This window comes from Poecilia mexicana, unplaced genomic scaffold (genome assembly GCF_051168715.1).
Source record: "Poecilia mexicana isolate PSO_F unplaced genomic scaffold, ASM5116871v1 scaffold_2, whole genome shotgun sequence".
In the NCBI taxonomy this organism is placed as follows: Eukaryota; Metazoa; Chordata; class Actinopteri; order Cyprinodontiformes; family Poeciliidae; genus Poecilia; species Poecilia mexicana.
The window spans coordinates 31,197,414-31,214,185 of NW_028263371.1; the positions used below are offsets into that span (position 1 = coordinate 31,197,414).

Here is a 16,772-nt window from a genome sequence, read left to right on the forward strand (position 1 = left end):
CGAGGGTCAAATTATTCACCTTAAAAATGAATGTCCTGAGGGAGGTGAAGACCTGCTTGAGGGCGGCCTCTGATTGGGGGATCTGCAGGAAGCACAGATGCACCTGGAACACCGTCTTCATCAGGGGGTTGTGACCCAGATCTGAATTCAGCTGAGTCTGAAAACACAACAAGGTATAAAGATGTTTGATAACCAAACCAGTAATATAATAATTTTTTTTTGTACATGTGTGTACCTTGAATCCCATGATGAAGGTGCTGAGTGTGTCCAGCACAGTCAGGCAGACCTCTGTAGACACGTTGGCCTCCAGCAGGCACTGGCTGTTTACATCCGCTTCTGTGTGGCAGTACACTGAAAACACACCACTTATTGTCATTTTAAATTAATAATTGTGATTTTTATTCTGTTGGCTAAATTTGAACACTGTTAAAATCATTTTGTTTGTATTGAATCAGAGCAAAGTATATTGTTTCTACTCAAGATTTAGCACAGAGCCCTTCACTGTTTTTATAAGTGTCCACCACTAGAGGTCAGTATAATATTTCCAGATTGAATAAACAAGTCAATTTCCCTTTAAACATAATATTACCCCGTTCATATCGAACCGCTACCGCTCTTATATGTGGCTCCAAAAAAAAGAAACTATTTTTTTCACAAATTTTACATTTAATCTAATTTCTTCCAGCTTTTTGTAGCTTGATCCAAAGCTTACTGTTATTAATGGTGTGAGCGTTCTCCAGAGCTCCCAGCTGCTGCAGGCGGGCGTGCAGGATCCCCGCCCTGGTACGAGACACAGGCAGAGTCAGAGACTTCCTGTCTGCAGCTACAGGTCCTGCTCCCTCCTGACTCCTGGGAGACAAATGAAAGACGCCATAACATTTAGGCTTCAGGCGAAAGCAGAAATCACTAATCCTTTTACAGATGTCTCTATAATTTAAGTGTTATGACGTGTGAAACAAAAAAAAACGAGCAGCGGATGAAATACAGCCAATATTAAAGTGTGGAAAATCACCATCATGCACTTAACCTAGCACAGAGGGAATGAAGAAATAAAGCTCTTACCCAGGCAGGAGGGGCCAAGGGCCACAACCATATTCACAAAACAACTTGGCAGCAGTGTTAAAGATAAAGATAAAGCCAAGAACTGAAGATTAAAACCTTCTGAGCAGTTAGACGTGTGTGTGTTATCGCACAGATTAAAAGCATTTTATTTTATTTCAAGAATTAAATCAATAAACCATGTGATCAGACAGACTTTACCTAGCAATGAATCTTTTCCCCATGTATCTGAACTGATGGAGGCAGATTCTGCAGGACAAAAATACAAACAGATAACTTAGCAGTGAAGAAAACACATTTAAGGGAACATCATGCTGCGTCTCTGGAACCAGACTGTGGTGAACTCGGTCTAATCCTTATATAGAGTTTCTTTTCACCGCCTCCCCATTGAGGCAGTCGATGCTAGTACTTACTCTATTAGAGTAAAGAAGTCCATTAACTCTGATGGAGCTGCTTTGTTCCAGTACGCAAACAGGGCTTCTACAGGTGGCAGAAAGGAAAAATAAAAAACCCAGAGAGGATTAATATGCTGCATTAAAAAATGCTGTTTAATACAGAGGCTTGCAAAGTGTTGAACTTGTTCTGATTTTGACACCTAAAAACAACATATTTCAATGTAATCATGAGGAAGATCTGTCCCAACTTGTTTAAGCTTAGTAATGTAGGTAAAAGTCTCAATTTAAAGGACAGTGGATTACAACATTCTTAAATGTCTTTTAATAACTCGGTTAAAATCAAATTTTAAAAATACGCATGTAAAGCAACAACTATAGCTTTTGGTTTTTTTTTCCAAGAAGTAATTGCATTGAATTTCCACCAACAAATGAGACTAACATTACCAGTAATACTTGTTGAAATCTATCTTTCCATTAATAACATCAATAAGGAAATTTACTTTGCAGAAGTTTTATGTTTTTATTTAAGGACCTAAAAATGGCAATGAAATTATTGTTCTTTCAAAAAAAAATTTTTTTTTGCACATATTCATAAAAAACAATCAGTTTTCTTATTCAGAAGCTCATGTAACATTTGCAGCTCTGGAAAAGAGAAACTTTTGTCTTGTTTATGATAGGTCAACTGGATTTTCTTTGTTAAGTTGAAAAATATTTTTTTTCAATTTATTATAATTCCAAGGTAATTTGCAGAAGTGAATTGTTTCATCTATTACATAAAACATACACTGGTATTTGTGGTTTGAATATGATAAAAATGAACAAGTTCAAGGCACTGAATAGTCCAACCTGCAATCCTACCTTCTGACATGCTCTTGAGGATGTGCAGAAAGCACATGAGCAGGTTTCCTATCTCGTCCCGGTCCAGTTTGTCGCAGCGCAGCACAGTACTGCCCACTGCTGACACACACTGGCTCTGATGCAAACAGCAAGAGAGTAAATGTTGGCATAAATTGGCAAAGTAGAGGCAAAAAGCCAACAGCACTCAAAAGAAAACCTCGAAACAAGAGTGAGAGACGTGCACTCAGTTGATGCTACGACAGCAAGAAGTGGAAACACTTCAAGTAAAGGGTTTATAATGGAGAGCCACTCAAAGTCACACTGAGTACTTGTACTGGTCCGTTTTCCCCATGACCTCCGTCCAGTCCAGAGTCTGCAGCTGCTTTCTGACTCTCAGAGTCTCTGTCCAGCAGCAGGTCAGGCAGAGGCACAGTGAGCAGAGAGAAGTCCATAGTGACCCGTTTGGTAGTATGGTTCAGAGGCGGAGCACAGTGCTCTGGGTCCAGGGGCAGGGGGGGCACATTGACAGAGTGCCTTCTGGGAAATCTCTCAATGTGTTGGAGTTGGGAGGTCAAAGAGCGCCTGTGTGACCTCTTTAAGGAAAGGGTGGCAATAATGTAGACATGAAATGAATTGAGTCAAAACAGATCGGGTGGGTAACTTTAACACATAAAACTTAACAGACCACACTGTAGGACACAGTGCACAGATGCTTACTAGTAAAAATATTCTTAAAATTTTTTATATATATTTTGTCACATTACAATCACAAATATTAGGATTATATGTGAGAGACAAGCACAAAGTGTTTTGCAGAATCACAGAACAACAGGATTTATGATTTACACACGAGTGGTGTCTATTTATAACAGTGCTCAGTTAACCTGGATATCAGATATATTGGGGATATCAGAGTAAAGGGGTGGAAAACACAAATGTACTTCCCAGATTTTAGAGTTTTAGAAGTAAAAATAATTTTTTTAAGTGTACTTATCTCTGTTTTTGTTTCTGGAAACACGGAAGAAATTTTTATTTACTTTGATAAAGGGGAGTAATAATATAACATGATGTAAAGCTCAAAAAAGTTGATTGCTCCTTTAACCGATTTGAATTTCTGGTCCTTTTTTTTTAGCGTCCTTTATGGTGAGTAACTGTTGTAATTGGAGAGTAATTGACATATTGGAGTAGGCTTTTCAAATGCCAAACATGTGACGCCTTGAATAATAGATAAAAGCTGAATCTAGACGCACCTTTTCCAAAGAGTTGGTCTTGTCGCTGCTCTTGTCCAGAAGGCTGTTTGCAGAGTCGGTGGAGGCCAGAGAGCCTCTGGAGTCTGCGTGGTGAACCGAGCTCACATTAGGAGTTGAGCTGTGAGGAGAGGCTAAAGAAGGAAAGCAGGATATATCAGCGCTTTCAGTGATGTTTTAGTTGGAGAATCGTTTGAAGCGAGGCAGCGAGGAGACGGTCACCTGTCCCAGAAATGACCCCAAACACGTCTTTGTGGAGAGCGTTTTCTATGCAGCTTCCAGGTTTTTGGGGAGGCACCATGGAGTTTGGAACAAGGGAGTCTTCCCTCATGCTCTGACATGGAAAAAACAACCAAAGAGTGAGGAAGATCAGCTGCAATTTGGATTCCCACCACCAGGTGGCAGGCTTACATTGTGGTTGCCAAGAGGAGCCAAGTCCTTGATGTCAAGCCTGTAGACGTTTTCCTGAAGAAGGCCAAAAAGAGGGAGGTAGAGCGTGGCGAGTCTGGCTTGGTGACTCTGAAATAACACAAAAAAGGTTTTACTAAGAAATGTATTATAGGAGTTAAAATATCTAAAAGGTAACGGAGGTACTAAACAAAAAGGCTTTGTATATTTTGTATAACTTACTGACTGAGTTGTTATATAGATACCCAATATTTATACAGTTAAACTTCATAAATTGATAAAGTGCAATGTTCTAAAATTCATGTACAAAGCACATAAACATTTTTTTTTACTAAACAGTATTTAAAACAGATCTGTAAGAAGAAAAAGCAAATACAACTTAAAAGGAAGAGAGATTTAAAAAAAAAATTTAGATTCAAAATGACGACAATGGAAAAATACATTTGAGTTAAAGGTGGCAGTTTAAGAAATAATCTGAATCTCTTTCTGGATTCAAAAGAAATTAGAAAATTATCACAATGAAGCCATGTGGCATTTGATTTTTTTGTGTATTTCAAAAATATCTGATTTTCTTTTTATGCGAATAGAGGGTAGATTTTGCCAAAAGAAGAATAAACTTCATTCATGATTTCTTGAAGGCGTTTCACTTTAATTATTGGGTGAAAACTGAAAATGAATAAATAAAAAATAAAATGGAAGTCAGGAGTCAGACCGTGTAGGTATTTTGTAACGTCAGAAACACAATCAGAAAGCTAAAACAGTGAGCAACTAGCATCACTTACCTTAGCAGCGTAGCGGTCGTCAAATGTGTGTTTGATCATGAGTCCCTTGAGAACCTGAACGGCGATCTGGCGGATGTCTCTGTGCTCCTGGAGGGCCCCGCCCACCTCCCGCAGCAGCAAGCCCACCAGGAAGTGGTTTCGGCAGAAGTCGTCGGTCAGGGAATAATCCAGCTGCAGATCTGCAGCAACGCACAAATCAAGAGATGGAAGTTTTTGTTAATTATGAAACAAAATTTAATAAAAAAACAAAACGAAGTTCATAGACAAGGTCACCTTGAAATCTCTGTATTCTGCCTTTGCCGAACGGCATAGGAAGGTTCAGAGGGATGTAGTGCTCGTGATTGCAAACCACCCGCAGGAACTCAAACTTAAACTCAAACAGAGTCTGGAAGGGATGTAATAAAAGCAACTTTTTAGGGCGAACAATTAATCTTAGAAAGAAAACTTGTGTTTAAAAAAGAAACACACCTTTGGGTCTCCAGGCACAAAGCAGTTCATGTAGTTATTGATCTGCTTGAATACAAATCCTCTGTCCATGAAGGTGAAGCAGCGCTGGATGTAAAGTGGACAGTGAATCGCATTTTATCTTCCTAAAAAGCTTCTATAGTTGTTCAACATAAACTTTCCCTGCAGAGCAGAAGGGAGGAGGGCCAACCTTAATGAAAAGTGCCAGGCTGTGGTTGGCGTTGCGAGAAGCGTCAAGGTTATCCTTGTATTTCTGGGTGATGTGCGGCATCAACATGTTGACCAGAGTTTCCACAGTGTGGTGGAAGGACGCGGAAAAACGCTGGTTCCTCGAGAGCTGGGAACAGGAAACGGGAGAAGGAGGACGGGAGTTAGGCTCGCCTGGGATTTACCTCAGGAAGAGAAGGAAGCGGAAAATAAAACACATACTTTGACTTTACCACTCTCTGTGAGATAGTAAGCCATCGATTTTACCAGAGCTTCAAAGAAGTACCATGAGTGCTGCAACACAGAAGAAAAACGTCAGTGGAAGCAAGAAGAAAGGTTAGTGGTCTGCGGAAACTTACGAGATAAACACTGAAGTGTGAGAATGAACATGTTGATTAGCTGTAGTTATACACTTAGTTTTTTTCTTTATAACAATACACAATAGTAAATATGCAGTTGTTCACCACAGTTTCCTAGTATGCAAACACCTGGTTTCTTTGGTTTCTTTAACAGTTTAGTTGTGACAAACTCTCTATGACATCATCTAATAGCTGTGAAGACATTTGTACTTTCTTGTTATTGTTGTTCCCAGATAAACTGCTCTTAAAGATAATAATTGTAGAGTTTTCTACATCCAAAGCACAAAGTTAACTTTTGCCCACATTTAGACTCAGAAAAGTAATTCAGCTAGAGAAACAAGAACATTAGAGACTCAAAAGAAATTTGGGGATTCTGAAGAAATAGTAACAAGTCATCGACATAAAGTGAAACTTGATGCCTTGAACGTGCTTAAAACATCAGATAAAGTCCAACCATCCAAGTACTGTATTTCCATCTGCAACTTAGTCCTGGTAACGTTAAGAGTGATTTTTCCCCTTTATAGTGTAAACTTTTGCATACAAATAGCTTTTTTCAGGTAAATTGGTGTTTAGTCCTACCTTTGTATTTGTACAGCAGAGTATTAAGCACGTTTAGGTTACCTTTAGCAACTTGTTGCTTGTTAAAAAGTCAGTGGACGGCTTGAGAATGGCCGTCATGGCTTTGGCCAGCTCTTCATGTACTGTTCTCAGACAGATGGACGAGTACGGCTCTGGCTTAAACACAAACTGAAAGGGAAAAAATGTCACTAGTATATGTTAGTTGTTCCAGGAAACACACTGAATATCATTGTCAAGTGGTATGATAACAAAGCTTCACCTTGACGAAAGATCTTAGGTAATGCTCAAGTCCCTCCTCATGGCACTGCGCCACCACATGAACCATCACCCTGAAGAAAAGCAAAGGAGAAAAATGGCAACAACAAAAAAAATCACATTTCTATTATGTCAGTGTGACAGCAGGTCTTGAAAAACACAAAGAGTGTGCCAAATGTCCAATGAAAAAGAAGAAATACAGCATTAAGGAGAAAATATCCACCTGGTAACGTTGACGGCCACATCCTCATGCGATGCTCTGGGGAGGACGCAGAACAGCTGGTTGAGGATTGTGGGCAGGAAGTTGACCATCACATGGCCTTCCATTGCATGAAGACTCTAAAAAAGATGGGAAAAAACCAAACAATAATATTTGCAAATCTTAGCTTTTGATAAGAAATGGTTAATAAATGAACTGAACTTTTGTTTGCTTTGAGCATTTAAAGGATAATGGAGCTCATAATACCTTCAGGTATTTAATCAGCTCTCCCTCTGAAGCTTGCTCTGACATGTCCATGCTTTGACAGTGTTGGAAGAAGTTGTGCAGATGCTGGTCCTGGTGAAAACATGCAATGCGATAAATAATTTGATTTAATTTAAGAAACTGAATCATTGTTCTTCAAGATGGAGCATGAAGAAAATGTGTTTACCTGAGTGTAAACTGTAGATACAAGGTGGGTGGAGAGTGTGAACAGCGGTTTGCCTCCATCTACCCATTTAATCTCGGAGCCAGATTGCTGCAGTGATAAATGCGTGTGAATTATTGTGCTGCATACTGATCAATGCAAAAGCGACTGAATATGAAAGCTGTATCCCCAGGAGGGATACAGCTTTCATATTTCATAAAAACAAAAACAGATCAATACAAACATTATTTTCATTGTATGATGTTATAATTTCATACTACAATTTTGACTAGAATGTCACATTAACAGGAGGGCTGCAAACTGTAATCCAAGGCATGAATTTACATACATTTTCCTCTTTTTCCTTTTTCTCTTTTGCTAAATCATTTTGGATCTAGACTTTGGTTAATTTAGAGATTCAAGCTTTTAAAGGCATAAATTGCAAAAGTGATCAAACAGATTTTTATGTGCATTCATTAAAGTTTTAATCTTTTTGACTACTTATTCAATGTGGTAAATAATGAATGCTATATTTGCCTGTTAAGCATTTTTTAAAGTGGCCTGAGCAATAGACTGGAAGTAGTATTTATATTTATTTCAGTGAAGTCAACATAATCGTGTAACACTACACTTTTTCATTTTCCCATATTTTTGAATACACAGTTTATTTTATAGCTTCACTTGTTTGTCTTCTTAATTCTTTAAAATACTCACAATCTCAGAGAAAAATAAAATTTTTTGCAAAAAAAATTAGAAAAAAGCAGGAGGAATATAGGAAACCCTGAACCGTATCATAAGTTTTGATTTTGTTTACTCATCTGTGCTTTGATAATTACATTTATTTTTTTTTTGAACCAGTAGATTTCTGTCTAAACCTTGTAGAGGTTTAGACAGAATATAGTTTCTGCTGCATTTGGAAAATTTAAACTAAATGCATCAATCAATATTCATTTTCTTCTTTTTATTTTTTGCTATTTTTAGGCGACTGAATCTTGAACATTTTTGTTTCTCTAAATCAGGGCAACAACAGCAGCGTTTGTGTATTACACAGGGAGATTAAATTGAAAATGCTAAAGAATCAAGATGCATATGAAAGCGATGTTGGTATATTATTTGCCTAAAGCAGTGCATGAGGGAGATAGACAAAACTGTGATGGGGTTCCACTGAACAGCAGAAATTAGAAAATGGCTGTAATTAAATTTATAATAAAGAAATCTCCATCAAACACTTCAGAGGCCTGTGTTATAGATTAAAGCTAAGCAGATTTCTGAGGCGTCTGGTGTAAAAGCCTGGGGGGCCTGCGTAAGGTCCCAATCCAATCTCAGCTAACAAGATTTCTATCTTTCAACCTTGAGACACTTAAGGAAATGACAACGGTTCAGTTGTATTTCCATATTTGAGGCTTGAATACAAATAAATTTGCAGGAAATTCTTTGAATCTCAAGAGTCAATCATCTGTTCACATCCAAACCTTCACGTGTTCCTTTAGCACGCCAAGCTAAAAATCTAATTTCTTGGCTGTTGTTACCTTGCTAACGCCGTCCTGGGAGCTGAGATAGCCAGCAGGTAGATTAGCAGCGACAGGAAGCTGCTGTTCGTTCATGATGACCCTGCCCCCGTCCTTCAGGAGCGGCAGCCAAGCTGAACCCACTGAAGACAAGAAATAAAAAAAAAGATGTAGCTGCGTGCTTGTTACAGTTTACACAGAAATGAACGTACATAAAATATGCCTGGGGATTTTTACCAGGAGTCTCTACTACATCCTTCTTCTTGCTGTTGTTGTCACAGCTGACATGAAAGAAGCTGAAGAGAAGGTGATGCTTCTCATGCAGCTGAGTCGGCAGCTCTATTTTGATCTGTAGGCAGAAATATAGAGAGATCCGTTCTTCCTCCAACTGACGATTCAATCTTCGAATAAACCTTTACTACATAAATGAACTCTAATGAGGAACAACAAGCAGGAATACCTCGTCGTAGAACTCGGGGTTATGCTGGTGGTGGAGAACGGCTGCGTAGGCCTGTTTAGTGAACAGAGGTCCTCCAGGTCGGCCGTAGATGCACTGCAGCAAAGACGGATGTGAGAGATGAAAAAGTGAACAAATATGTAAGCGTTTTGCACCTTTCTAGGCTCTCTTTCACCTGCTCTCACAAAGCATAGTGTCATCTGCAAACATTTGATTTTTTGCCATTTTTCTGCTCAGGAGTTCGTAGTTATTTTTTTTTCAACCTAGAGCACTCAAACAGATGATGAAAAGAGCACAGTGTTTTGTGTAAATGTACCTTCAGTGGCTGGGCTTCGTCCTCATCAGAGTCCTTAAATTCAACACATACAGCAATGTTCCTCGCCTGGAAATGGGAGATAGAAACACAAAAATACAAATTAAAATCAGGAGATAAATATGGAGTGTCATTTTGTGCAAACACTTCAAGAAGATTTCCGAGAGCTGTCTTATTAAATAATTTTGGTTTCCTGTAACGAGCTGACCTATTTGGGAAAAAAAACAAAAAACAAAAACCCACTCCTCTCTTTTAATGCATTAATCAAAAGCCGATGCTTGGCATGCAGATAATTCTCCCCGGCTCTGCAGCTGGCCTAAATGAGCTGGAGGCCGCTGCCAGTCGCCTCATGGGCTAAACAGGAGTAGAAAGTGATGATTATAGGAGAATGCCTGCCAAATAAAGGAACTGCTTTCTAAATAGGATAGCTTATATGCTTTGGATCTACAGCTCATGTTGCAGATAAGATCTGACTATTCAGAACAACGAATTAAAAGAATGTATGCATTTGTTATGTTATGTAAAAAACAACAACACAAGCTTGGGGATAAACGTGAATGAAAAGACAATAAAACGTTACTTTGGTTACGGTAAGGCATTGTAACTATATCCCATTACGACCTTTTCTATACGTACCTTTGCAAATGATTTTTGTCCATCATACTTGAGGTGCTTCGGGTAGACATACAGGTGGTTTTTATATATAGTGAATGGTTGGGCGCACTTTGCAATACACGGCACAAACTCCTCCACCTCCAGAAGAGCGGCGCCTGAACCATTTTGTTCAAAGTTTCTTACAGGGATGTATGAGGTAGTGACACAGTCTGCAAGGAAGCAGCAAGGAAACACCACTTAGAGGGATAAATATTAACTTCTAGTCATTTAGTTATGATTAGAAGTTCCAAAAAAAATAAATAAATAAATAAAGGTTTACTGGGTACGTCCGGTGCAACGTTATCAATAGTAACATCTAAGTTCCCCAGCAGCACAGGGAGTTTGGCCATTTTTTCTGGTCTGCAGGGAAAACAGAGGAAGAGAAACTTGTTAGAAATTTACCAAAGCACATTTGGAGGGCAGGAAAAAGATTAACAACAGCAACAACAAAACCCCTGAAGACAACATACTTCCTGAAGTCGGTGAGGAGCTTGAACATGTCCTCGTCAGACAGCTTGCTGCTGTCCTGTCTGTAAAGAGCTGAGAAGCGAGCGTTTTTCTCCAGAGTCCCTGATGCATCCTTGAATACCGGCCTGCAGAGGGAAAAACATAAGAACCTGAATACATAGGATAGCTGGGAGTAACACATTTATGTAACTCCATGTTAGATTTTCATGCCAATATGACAGACAACACAAACAGAAACAGACTTGGTGTTTAAAGGCTTTTTATTTTTACTTTTAAGTGAAGGGTTTTATCTACCCTTTTCCTGCCTTTTTAATTTTTTTATTATAATAATATTCAGTTGTCACCTTGCTGACAATTTACCCTATGTTGTGACATGTAGCTCGGTTAGCTTAGCAGCAGTTGTGATTAGCCCCAGCAAAAGCAATCAATTTCCCAGAATTTCAAAGACTCTACATGTTTACATCTAAAACAAAATAAATATAAAATGACTTTTTTGGGGAGCTGTAAACAAACAGTAAGTAGAATCTGAACTGACTTTCTCTGAAATTCTGTGAACTTTTCCAATTTACCATCCTTTCTCCCTCTCACAAACTCTTTCCATCAGAATCACCATTGAGGTCTAAAACAGGAACCATGTGAACAAGATGGAACATATCTGGAGTTTTAATGTCGGTAACCTCAGTGAACACAAAAACCTGTCCATCTACACACCACATCAGGTCTATCGTAAGCCGACTTCACACCTTGCAGCCCAGGCAAACGGCATCCTGTACTGTCCCAGTCTGCTGCAGGCTGTCTTGGCGTTCTTCAACACCTTTTGAGCCACCTAAACAAGAATGTATTTATTTAATGTGATCATCTACTAATACAAGAAGGTGAATATCTCTGCTTGTGTACTCACTTTGGTGGAGTCGGAGCTCTTCATGTAAGGTTCGGTGCAGTGGGTGATGCCCCCTTGGAGGACCTTCTCAATTCTGGCAACCAAGAAGATATCTGGGTGGGGGCAGGTTACAGAGAAGACCCCCTGTGTGGGGTAGTGAGGAGCCAGGCCGAGGCCTTCTGGGGGACCGTCGCCAATGATTTCTGAATCGGACCCGTTGCCTTGACCATATGTCATCTGGCGAACCAAAGGGTGGTTGAGATCCACGCGGAAGTCGGCGGAGAGCTTTCTGCTGTTCTGGACGTCGAACAGGGACAGGACCACGTAGAACGGTTCAACCTGTGGAGAAAGAAGAGACACAAGAAGGAGAGGAGATGAAATGTTTTTGTAAAGATCAAGAGAAGGAGTGAAATATGAAAGATGACAACAAATGTTCCTCTTCCTAAATGTACTTCACAGTTTTCGTCCGGCCCAAATGGATCTTCTTGTTTACGCTTTCCACCATCATTCCCATTACACAAGGCTCTTTATCTGAGGTTCGTGCAGGCTTGTGCTAATAGCTGAGCTTTCACAGCTAAACATCTTGTGTAAAGAGGAGTTCTCCTTTAACTAAAAGTGACGTCAGGAAACCACATTTAGTGCTAATGCTTCATGTGAAGCCCTGGCTGGGAGTCAGGATACCAACCCATCGATATGAGCTTTAACAATCAACCATCCAAATGGGCCATCTGAACAATTTAAAACTCCCTGGCATTTGCGTAAATGCCGGGGAGCACTTTAGACTCTGATTTCTGTTCAACAACAAATGCATCCAAAGCTCTCAAGCCTACGTTAGTGGTCGGCCCCTCTTCGTTTTCTGTGACGCAGCCCTGCAGGTTGAACGACAGGTTGTGACAGCTGACCAGGACTCTCTTCCCAAACTTCTCCTCAAACGGACGCACGTCTGGTTCGATGCCAGAAAAGTCCAGTTTCTGTGACAAACCGTAGTTGTCGTTAGGAGGCTTAAATCTTGTCACAGTACTTTTAACCCAGAACGTCCTCACCTGAGTGTCTGGATCCAGAGTAAACAGCTTTAGGCGAGCTTCACTTCTCATTCTGGATTCGACATCTCTGGCAGTCTGGTAGAAATCAAATGACATGGTTTTTTTTTTTAAAGAGGTGCACAGATTCCTGCAGGATATAGAATAAGTCGAAAAGAGCTTGAATCTGATACCTGGTCAGAGCTGTAAAGTACAGTGAGCTTTGTGTACATTTGTAATCAGACCTCTGGGAGGTCATTGGGTTTTTATTCCCCAAAAACTTTGACAATGATGTATCCTCATTTGTCCCCTTTTCATCATGTTATTTTGACCTAACAAAAAATCCCAATAAAATACACTATTGTTGCTTGTTGTGACCTAAAAACTAGTGCAAAAGTTCAAGAGGTGTGAATACTTTTGATTCAGAAACCAAAACAAAATGATGAAATGCAAGTATGAAGGTAACAGCAGTGAATAATAAATCTATCTGGGATCATCAATGTTTGTTTTTTTTTTTATAAGAAAACAAATCCCGTAATAGGTCTAAGTGATTGTTCTTAGAATGCCACGTTCACTCCCTGTGAGCAGAAGAAGTATTCCACTTGGAGAAGCAAACACACTTATCCAGATGTGCAGCAGAGTGACCACCATGTGGAAAATGTGGCTCCAGGAAACACAGACATTTGACTAATTAGCTCAAAGCTTCGCTTACAAATAATCAGGAGACTTTCTGCACATCAGATCCTACTGGGGCTCGCAAGCAGCAACAGATTTGATTTGTTGGGTGTTATGAGTGAAGGTGTAGCTTAAATAGATAAACAGGTTACCTGAAAGTTGTCTTGAAAGCTTCCAGAGGAAAGCTCTGCTTTTCCGTGCTCCTCATCTGTTAGAGAGATCAACATGAGTTTTGTTAGCTGTGGTTTCTATAGCAGAACCATAATGAAGTGTTGGTTTTTAGCCTTTCTGGAAACACCAAAAGGAAAAACATTTAGGTTAGGAAGTTATGAATGATTTTCAAAGTGTAACATCTTTCGGATAATTACTCCTTGGGGGGAAATTTAAAAATAAAAACATGTGCAAAAAGGTTTAAAATCCCACAAGATATTTGGAGCAAATGCATTAGAAACAGTGTGAAACATGGAGGGGGAAAATTAAGCAAAAATTGTTGAGGAGATCAGAAAAAACTACCATCATTCAGATCGCCGTTCCTTTTCTCCTGCATGGCCTGTTCGAAGCTGCTGTGAAGAATCTTGTTCAGGATGCTGATCCACTCCTCCATTTCTGCTTCGCTGTCGGCAGCCAGCAGGAACGTGCTCTTGTCCTGCATCTTCAGCTCAAATGCAAACCGACGCACTTTGCTATTCTGAAAGGACGTGAATAATCCTGAGCTTTATCCTCAACTTTAACTTTCAAAGAATCTGTGCGCAGGTGACGTTACCTGAACAACACCCATACATGAGTCGAGGAAAATGGTTCCTTTGGGTTCCTTGGAGGTGTTTTCATCTTTATAGAAGTTGAGGTTGTAGGAGCCGTCACCCAGCTGAGCCAGATGGAAGTATCTCCTCTTGAAGGACTGGAGGATGAAAATAGAGACTGTGAAAACCACAGTGTTGTTTATCGGTTCAATCTAAAAATAAAGAAGGAACGGGGCATGGGAACGCTCCGTGGGTAGTAGTGAAACGTCAAGGGCTATCTATAGCGAGGCCTAATCTGATTTCCAAATGTGCAAGGAAAAAAATGCAAACATTATCGCCTTAAAAGTCATTGAAAACATGAGGAGAAACAGAAAAGCGTTGATTATCGAGGTACGTTTTCATCTGGACGTGGGTAGAATGAAAAATAAACACCTATATGTAGTTTTAAAGTTCTATGCAAAGTCACAAACTTTTTTCAGCGAAATATAGGAGCTTGTTTTAAGTAAATAATTTAATATTGATTTTTTTTTTTAAAGTACTAGCTCCACCGGCATATTTTTTTAAGGACATTTTCCCCATGTTATAATTAAATGATCTGCTAGTGGAGATGGTACTTTTCATCAATAATAAGGGATTATTGTCTTAAAACAAGCTGCTATATGTTTCTGAAAAGTTACTTGTCAGTCAGTTTTGCTTTATTTCAAGCAAACCAAAATTTGCAGTATAAACTAGAACAAAGGTTTTGTGTTTTTGAAAACTGAGACAAGTGAGGATGGATGTGGAACTGAGATTTTTTTATTTAAGGGTAACATTTCCTCAAGAACGCTCACCCTCATGGTAACACTAATCGCACTGTTCATGTTGCCTTTGTAGAGCCAGCCATGCTTCGACACGCCTCCCTTTTGAGATCCAAGAGAGGCTGCATCCTGGAGGAGATGAAAAAAACAAACAAAATGTTTCATTTAGGTAAATACTACTTATTATGTCTCTCTAAAGGAGAAGAGGATCAACAGGATTTCCTGGGTGAGGAGAGATGTTTGGAAAGTCTACCTCGTCTTTTTCCACGTCTTCGTCCACTTCAAACACGTGGGCAGCAAGCTTCTCTGGTCTCAACACCTTACTGAAGGAGAAACGTCACATTCATTTCACCTAGTTCAGTTTAAACTTCCTCTTGTCATACCATCATTTTTCATTTTATATATATATATATATATATATATATATATATATATATATATATATATATATATATATATATATATATATATATATATATATCATTGGAGTTTGTGTTTACATGACAAAATATGGAAACTTTCAAAGAGTGTAAATACTTTTTAGAAAGTGCATTTTGCAACCCCAAAATCACACAAACAGTACTAATAATACAAATGCATTTTCAACCTTTTAGGGAAACCGCAGCTTTTTATGAAAGTTCAACTCAAACAACGCACCGTTTGCCCTTTGACCTTTACACAACCCAACATTCTCTGAGGAACTACTTCTATAAACAGTCCAAGCCAAGGTCAGGATTTATCTGGCTTCTGCCCTGCCATGACTTAAACATCACACGACATCTGCAGAGTCACTTCCTGCACTCAAGGAAAGCGGCTTAGCCAAGGACGCCCAACGCATTGTTGGAATTTTCCTTTTGTTTTAATGGCATTAGTCAACATTGCTCCTAAAATAGCTCTCTGTATCGGGGTATGAAAAACAAAGGAAGTCCTCTATTGTTGCTGTAGTACCTCCATCGCAGGTGTCCTTGCTGCTAGAGCTCTGGCTACATCAGCTACAGGGCGGTAAACAAAGGGCAGGGTCGCTGAGCACAATAAGATTTACTAAAAGCCTTAGAGGGAACATCAGGTAAAGAGAACATATATTTATAGATCCTACAGTCTCATGAGTAACATTGAAATTAGTGACGATTATGAGATGAACAAACATGTTTAAAACAGAACTACAAGTTGCCAAGACAACTAACATACTAACATTTCAAGTTTAGAGATAAAAACAACAAAGTCTAATGGAATTTGCAAAGTGCAACTAAACTGTATCTTTAATCTGACCTTCCATAATAACCAGTCTGCTGCAAAGACTTCCTGTTTCCTCATTTCAGTCTGTATATTTAAAGCTTCAAACACTGCACTTTAGCTTAGGGCGTTTATGGTCAAAGAATAAGCCTCGGTTAGCACATCTGAATTACACACACTCACTGTGGAAGCTGGCGAAAGTCTCCAGAATACTCCTCATACTTGTAGTTGACCACATGCCAGTCAGACTTGTATGTTTTAATACACTGCAGAGAGAAAGGAATAAAAAAAGGGTTAGAGGTTATAAGATGAAAGGAAATTAAGTTGAACTGAAGTGGGTTTAGTTATGGCTAAATGAATAAAACACATTTTTATTTAAATGTTGAAGAGGAACTGCTGCTTTGCTCAAAAACATCAGAGGAAGTCATGGACTTTCAAATATTTCCAGACAAATATTAAAAGTTTAGATGTGCAAAGTTCTGCTTTCGTATCTGAAACAAAACTGTTAGCGAACTTTCACGTTTAGAAAAAAAAAATCTTAATTTTCAAGTAGCCTAGTTAAAGTTCCAGGCTTCAAATTAGTGGCATGAGCTTAAATGCATTGCCCATGCTCAGAACTCTGTAAGGAGAAACATCGAAATTGAAAAATCTGATAATGGCAAATTGCAAAAACGTGCAAAATACAGCTAATAGTAGTATTTCTTATCTCAATGTGTTCTTCAGCTCTCTGAATTCCTCAAAAACAAAACAAACAAAAAAACTATAGAACCCACAATGTCCAAGACAAAAGGTCAATAAAAGTGGAAAAA

At 39.1% G+C, this 16,772-nt stretch overlaps 1 protein-coding gene across 2 annotated transcripts in view; it reads right to left on the minus strand.

Moving 5' to 3' along the window:
- Positions 1-16,772, minus strand: part of LOC106933582 (dedicator of cytokinesis protein 9-like) — a 47,318-nt gene that overhangs the window by 8,267 nt on the left and 22,279 nt on the right. For both annotated transcript variants that reach the window (XM_088014559.1, XM_015012923.2), the window contains exons 4-39: positions 16,147-16,229; positions 14,984-15,053; positions 14,764-14,859; positions 13,957-14,091; positions 13,707-13,881; positions 13,346-13,401; positions 12,543-12,617; positions 12,330-12,470; positions 11,521-11,838; positions 11,363-11,445; positions 10,622-10,744; positions 10,432-10,511; positions 10,134-10,321; positions 9,501-9,566; positions 9,188-9,280; positions 8,965-9,076; positions 8,749-8,870; positions 7,244-7,330; positions 7,060-7,149; positions 6,817-6,932; positions 6,598-6,667; positions 6,381-6,506; positions 5,623-5,694; positions 5,384-5,530; positions 5,197-5,280; positions 5,002-5,113; positions 4,729-4,907; positions 3,950-4,057; positions 3,761-3,872; positions 3,542-3,672; positions 2,313-2,427; positions 1,473-1,539; positions 1,261-1,308; positions 713-849; positions 236-351; positions 20-157 (exon numbers count right to left, since the gene is read on the minus strand). In XM_088014559.1, the coding sequence (XP_087870685.1) occupies positions 20-157; positions 236-351; positions 713-849; positions 1,261-1,308; positions 1,473-1,539; positions 2,313-2,427; positions 3,542-3,672; positions 3,761-3,872; positions 3,950-4,057; positions 4,729-4,907; positions 5,002-5,113; positions 5,197-5,280; positions 5,384-5,530; positions 5,623-5,694; positions 6,381-6,506; positions 6,598-6,667; positions 6,817-6,932; positions 7,060-7,149; positions 7,244-7,330; positions 8,749-8,870; positions 8,965-9,076; positions 9,188-9,280; positions 9,501-9,566; positions 10,134-10,321; positions 10,432-10,511; positions 10,622-10,744; positions 11,363-11,445; positions 11,521-11,838; positions 12,330-12,470; positions 12,543-12,617; positions 13,346-13,401; positions 13,707-13,881; positions 13,957-14,091; positions 14,764-14,859; positions 14,984-15,053; positions 16,147-16,229 (4,071 nt within the window). The remainder of the gene's footprint in view (positions 1-19; positions 158-235; positions 352-712; positions 850-1,260; positions 1,309-1,472; positions 1,540-2,312; positions 2,428-3,541; positions 3,673-3,760; positions 3,873-3,949; positions 4,058-4,728; positions 4,908-5,001; positions 5,114-5,196; positions 5,281-5,383; positions 5,531-5,622; positions 5,695-6,380; positions 6,507-6,597; positions 6,668-6,816; positions 6,933-7,059; positions 7,150-7,243; positions 7,331-8,748; positions 8,871-8,964; positions 9,077-9,187; positions 9,281-9,500; positions 9,567-10,133; positions 10,322-10,431; positions 10,512-10,621; positions 10,745-11,362; positions 11,446-11,520; positions 11,839-12,329; positions 12,471-12,542; positions 12,618-13,345; positions 13,402-13,706; positions 13,882-13,956; positions 14,092-14,763; positions 14,860-14,983; positions 15,054-16,146; positions 16,230-16,772) is intronic.